The sequence below is a fragment of the Procambarus clarkii genome, chromosome 76 (assembly GCF_040958095.1).
Source record: "Procambarus clarkii isolate CNS0578487 chromosome 76, FALCON_Pclarkii_2.0, whole genome shotgun sequence".
NCBI lineage: Eukaryota > Metazoa > Arthropoda > Malacostraca > Decapoda > Cambaridae > Procambarus > Procambarus clarkii.
This window is the reverse complement of record NC_091225.1, coordinates 15,632,864-15,638,878: the sequence shown is the minus strand read 5'-3', so window position 1 is coordinate 15,638,878 and position 6,015 is coordinate 15,632,864. Positions and strand designations below refer to the sequence as shown.

The 6,015-nt window shown below is 45.7% G+C and overlaps 1 protein-coding gene across 1 annotated transcript; it reads left to right on the top strand.

Moving 5' to 3' along the window:
• Window positions 1-3,163: 3,163 nt before the first annotated feature.
• LOC138357184 (uncharacterized) lies at window positions 3,164-4,729 on the top strand. Its single transcript, XM_069313832.1, has 2 exons — window positions 3,164-3,223; window positions 3,515-4,729. The coding sequence occupies exons 1-2, from the start codon at window positions 3,164-3,166 to the stop codon at window positions 4,727-4,729; spliced, it is 1,275 nt and encodes a 424-aa protein (XP_069169933.1).
• Window positions 4,730-6,015: the final 1,286 nt, after the last annotated feature.

The window sequence follows — 6,015 nt, the reverse complement described above, 5'->3', positions numbered from 1 at the left end:
TTTTAAACTATTTTATTGACATCTTGAATGTCACGAGGCATCTTGATGCCTTTTTTGTAGTTTGTGAAAAGGTAAAGGTCCTTTTCTAAAGCTAAAAATATCTGTATACCGCACCAGGGGGAAGAACCCGCATGCGGCTCCCACGTGTGGCTTCCACGTATCCACTTGCACGTGGTCTTCTCCTGCATTGTACCACGCATTGTACCACGCATTGTACCACGCATTGTACCACGCATTGTACCACGCATTGTACCACGCATTGTACCACGCATTGTACCACACATTGTACCACACATTGTACCACACATTGCTTCACAAATATCCCGCCACGTGTATGTGTGGGGAGATATGTACCCACATATCCCGCTCTTGAACTCCAAGAACAAGATATGCAAGGATCTCGTTCTTGGAACCATTCATTTTGAATGCGCAGGCGATGAGTCACAATAACGGGGCTGAAGTATGTTGACCAGACCACACACTAGAAGTTGAAGGGACGACGACGTTTCGGTCCGTCCTGGACCATTCTCAAGTCGATAATCAATGACTTGAGAATGGTCCAGGACGGATCGAAACGTCGTCGTCCCTTCAACTTCTAGTGTGTGGTCTGGTCAACATTTTGAATGCCTCTACTTATGTTCTGTCCTGCCGTAGCTGTAATGATATGAATGAGTTGCGAATATAAGTCAGCTAAGTAATCAATCAATGTTTACATGTCGTGGCGCCCGTGTCGTGCCCTTTCTTCACCTCACCGTGACACAGGGACCTAGCTGGCTACAGAGTATGCATAGCCGGGCAAAGTATAGGGAATGGAAGGGGAAAATGCCAAGCCATTACGACTATATAGTACTTGGAAGGGATCAGGATAAGGATTTGGGATGGGACAAGGGGAAAAGGAATGGTGCCCAACCACTTGCACGGTCGGGGATTGAACACCGACCTGCATGAAGCGAGACCGTCGCTCTACCGTCCAACCCAAGTGGTTGGAGAAATGACACGATATTTAATAAACAAATCGCAAAAAAAAAATCCGAAATAACAATTAAGACTACAGATTTTAATTTAAAATAGAAATCTCGAACAATTATACATATAATCTTAAGATTGAAGCCCCAGAACAAAATAGAGAGATCTGTCCATAGTCGAATAGGGAGAAAAATGGCGTTATTTAGTAAGTTGATTACTCTATTAGTCAACACAGGGACGAGTCAGCAAGGGAAGACACGGTTGGCGTAGCGAACTTCAAACACTGATAGTTTGTTTATCGTCAGTCCCTGATGTTGTGGTTGGCTCTCGTGGGGGGAGGAACACAGAGACAGGCAGACAGTCAAACAGGTAGAGATGCAGACAGACATAGGGATGAGACATGCAGAGGGAGATACAGACATAGGGATGAGACATGCAGAGGGAGATACAGACATAGGGATGAGACATGCAGAGGGAGATACAGACATAGGGATGAGACATGCAGAGGGAGATACAGACTGATAGTGGGAGACAGGTGGACAGAAGACTGTCCGTAGTGAGACAGACAAACACACACAGACATACAGACAGGTAGAGACAGAGAGAGAGCGGGGTTGATCAAGGCACCTCTGGGTATCCCATAAGTGTATACACAATAACAATCAATGGCTGTGTTAGTATAAAATTTGACGATTTCTGATACATTACCAAAGTCAAGTTATTGAATAAATTCACTTGAAAATTCTAATTATGCCTATTATCTTTATTGACAAAATTAATTACAATTTTGCCTAATCTGAGGATTTCAATTAAGTCTTATTAAAGTGAGGATAATGCTGGTATTCACTGTCACACAGGACAGAGGGTCATACACAAGACAATAGGTCTAAACTGTAGGCTGAAGAACATATATATCATACCTTGAGGTTACCTTGAGGTGCTTCCGGGGTTTAGCGTCCCCGCGGCCCGGTCGTCGACCAGGCCTCCTGGTTGTCGGACTGATCAACCAGGCTGTTGGACGCGGCTGCTCGCAGCCTGACGTATGAGTCACAGCCTGGTTGATCATGGCTGCAATCCTTAATCCTTATCATGGCTACAATGAATGTTTTAATGTATGGCTTTTGCTCAGGATTTGCAGTGAATTTAAAATTACAAAATGGAAAATCAGCTTTAAGTAAAACTAGTAACTAAAGTATACAGTGAGAAATAAGATCAATCAAAAAATTATCATAATGTTTATAATATAATGTTACGCAAGTGCTTGCGTAACTGCTTCGTGAATCTGGCCCCCTGGATTTTTCGCGTTGCAAACTTGTATGAGAGAGATGAAGTACTTGACCTGCAGAGAAGCGCAAGGGTAAGACTCAGTAAGGTCACGTCCTTCCCATCAGCGTGGTAAATGTCCCCCCTTCCGCTGCTCCCCAGTGAGGAATAGCACAGTCTAGCCCCTGTCTTGTGGGAACACAGCCAACAGACGTCACTAAGGCGGAAGCGCTTGAGGAACATGCGTAAACACGCGCTGAGAGAACGGAGAGAGAAAGTGGGAATCAGACAGATTTAATCCATAAAAAGTCTTCGAGCTAATCTTAACCCCATTGACGATAAAAGCAACTTGAGAAAGCAAAAAGACAGACGGGGAGTTTGGATGGGAGAGAAGAGGGGGGGGGGGTGATCGTGAAGCTGTCTTGGAGGACTGGAAGGTGGGGGGGGGGGAGAGTGACTATGAAGCTGTCTTGGAGGACTGGGAGAGGGGGCGAGGGAGTGACCGTGAAGCTGTCTTGGAGGACTGGGAGGGGGGGGCGAGGGAGTGACCGTGAAGCTGTCTTGGAGGACTGGGAGGGGGGGCGAGGGAGTGACCGTGAAGCTGTCTTGGAGGACTGGGAGGGGGGGGGGGGGAATGACTATGAACCTGTGAGGAGGGCTGGGGGGGGGGTAAGGTGACAGGAACCCATTAATGGGAGTGTTAAGAGAGGCGCGTGAGAGGCTTACAAGCGTTCTAGGGGGAAGAGAGAGCAACCATTAGCAACCATTTTAATGGCCAATGGAGAGTTTAAGGAGAAATGAGCTGAAACGAAGGGGAACCGAGAGGAAAATTGGGAGTTGAAGACTGTGGAACAGGATTGTAATGGGTTCAGGAATAGATTGGTAATAGGGGGAGATGATGGGAGAGGAGGGGAAGTGCCTAATAATAGGGGCTATGGGTCATGGGAAGGAGGAGGAGGCAGATGTGCCAGCACCCACTGCTTCTGCACTCCTGGTGTAGGAGGGTGTCTTGTGTGTTATTTTGGAGTCCTCGTCATGTGAAGGGGTCATAGTGCCATTGTCTATGTAACCTTGAGTGCCTTGGCTCTGGGTGCCTTAGTCCTGGGTGCCTCAGTCCTGGGTGCCTCAGTCCTGGGTGCCTCAGCCCTGGGTGCCTTAACCTTTGTAGGATTAACCTAGGCTCATGTTCTGGAGTGGGACCCTAAGTTTGTAGTCGTGGGTCGTTAACGCGACGGTATAGGGCCTAGTACATTCACAGGAAGGTACAGATCCAGTACATTCACAGGAGGGTACAGATCCAGTACATTCACAGGAGGGTACAGATCCAGTACATTCACAGGAAGGTACAGATCCAGTACATTCACAGGAAGGTACAGATCCAGTACATTCACAGGAAGGTACAGATCCAGTACATTCACAGGAAGGTACAGATCCAGTACATTCACAGGAGGGTACAGATCCAGTACATTCACAGGAAGGTACAGATCCAGTACATTCACAGGAAGGTACAGATCCAGTACATTCACAGGAAGGTACAGATCCAGTACATTCACAGGAGGGTACAGATCCAGTACATTCACAGGAGGGTACAGATCCAGTACATTCACAGGAGGGTACAGATCCAGTACATTCACAGGAAGGTACAGATCCAGTACATTCACAGGAGGGTACAGATCCAGTACATTCACAGGAAGGTACAGATCCAGTACATTCACAGGAAGGTACAGATCCAGTACATTCACAGGAAGGTACAGATCCAGTACATTCACAGGAGGGTACAGATCCAGTACATTCACAGGAGGGTACAGATCCAGTACATTCACAGGAGGGTACAGATCCAGTACATTCACAGGAGGGTACAGATCCAGTACATTCACAGGAAGGTACAGATCCAGTACATTCACAGGAGGGTACAGATCCAGTACATTCACAGGAAGGTACAGATCCAGTACATTCACAGGAGGGTACAGATTTAGTACATTCACAGGAGGGTACAGATTCAGTACATTCACAGGAGGGTACAGATCCAGTACATTCACAGGAAGGTACAGATCCAGTACATTCACAGGAGGGTACAGATTTAGTACATTCACAGGAGGGTACAGATTTAGTACATTCACAGGAAGGTACAGATCCAGTACATTCACAGGAAGGTACAGATCCAGTACATTCACAGGAAGGTACAGATCCAGTACATTCACAGGAGGGTACAGATCCAGTACATTCACAGGAGGGTACAGATCCAGTACATTCACAGGAGGGTACAGATCCAGTACATTCACAGGAGGGTACAGATCCAGTACATTCACAGGAAGGTACAGATCCAGTACATTCACAGGAGGGTACAGATCCAGTACATTCACAGGAAGGTACAGATCCAGTACATTCACAGGAGGGTACAGATTTAGTACATTCACAGGAGGGTACAGATTCAGTACATTCACAGGAGGGTACAGATCCAGTACATTCACAGGAGGGTACAGGGACAAATCTCATCTGACATTGAAATGTAAAGCTCATTCAGTTCTCGAGTATCGGGAGAATTAATATACCAACATTAGACACCGAGGGAACATGAACTGATGTTCTCGGCGAATTGTGTTAATTTCTTGCGGTGATAATAATCGATATTTGTTCTCTAATCTCGTGGACAGTAGAGACCATGCTCTCAGTGTGTTCTCTCGTCTCGTGGACAGTAGAGACCATGCCCGCAGCGTGTTCTCTCGTCTCGTGGACAGTAGATACCATGCCCGCAGCGTGTTCTCTCGTCTCGTGGACAGTAGAGACCATGCCCGCAGCGTGTTCTCTCGTCTCGTGGACAGTAGAGACCATGCCCGCAGCGTGTTCTCTCGTCTCGTGGACAGTAGAGACCATGCCTACAGTGTTCTCTCATCATATCATATCATTGTGAATGTCAATCTTGGGTCTAATCTCTCTCTTCTGACAGTTTTGAGGAAGGATTTTTTTTAAATCCTGAGTATTTATACACTTCATCAAACTCGGTGCTGAAGTTAAATTGGCTTACGGGTCGGCCTCTCCATCCGTCGATCATGGGTACACAAAGATCACAGACTGCCGTGAACTTTACTCCAGAGGAACAGGAAAACCTACGAAGCTTCTGATGGGAGTTTTCGCCTTTCAGAGTTGACCTCGTGAGGAGGAACGAGGTTCCTTTAGAAGGTAATAATTAAAGTTATGAGTGGTTTAGCTTCATACAGCTGTACTACCCTCTTGAAGCAACTTGGTAAGGGCTTAGGGCATAACTAGAGATAAGATGGGTGCTTATGTGTTCGTATATAACATTATTAATTGTGTAACTATCGTCAAAAGATTGTTATTTGCTTAGCTAAACGAACTAGAGGGTTCAGTTCCTGAACCGATTATGTGCCTCTGTAACCCTTTACACCGCCGCCACCCACGGGAGGGGTATTGGGTGCATAATAAAGAAATTGAATCATGGGTTCGCTTTGAAGTAATGTAATTCGACCACAAAAATTATATTAAGTAGAGTGCACTGTCGTATAAGATGATGTTCGATGCACCTGTATTTACTATAAACATCTTGCTCTAATAGAATATATTCAGTAATAAATCTGTCAGATTTTAATTATTAGAGAGGATGAATCTATTGAGATAATTTAATGATTATCAGGCAAATAATTTCAGTTATGATTAATATAATGACCTCTTTACCCGACTTTCTCAAATGAAGTGAAAGTGACGAAGTTTCGGTCCTTCCAAGACGGACCGAAACGTGTTGGAAAGTCTGATTTGTTACCTCTTGCC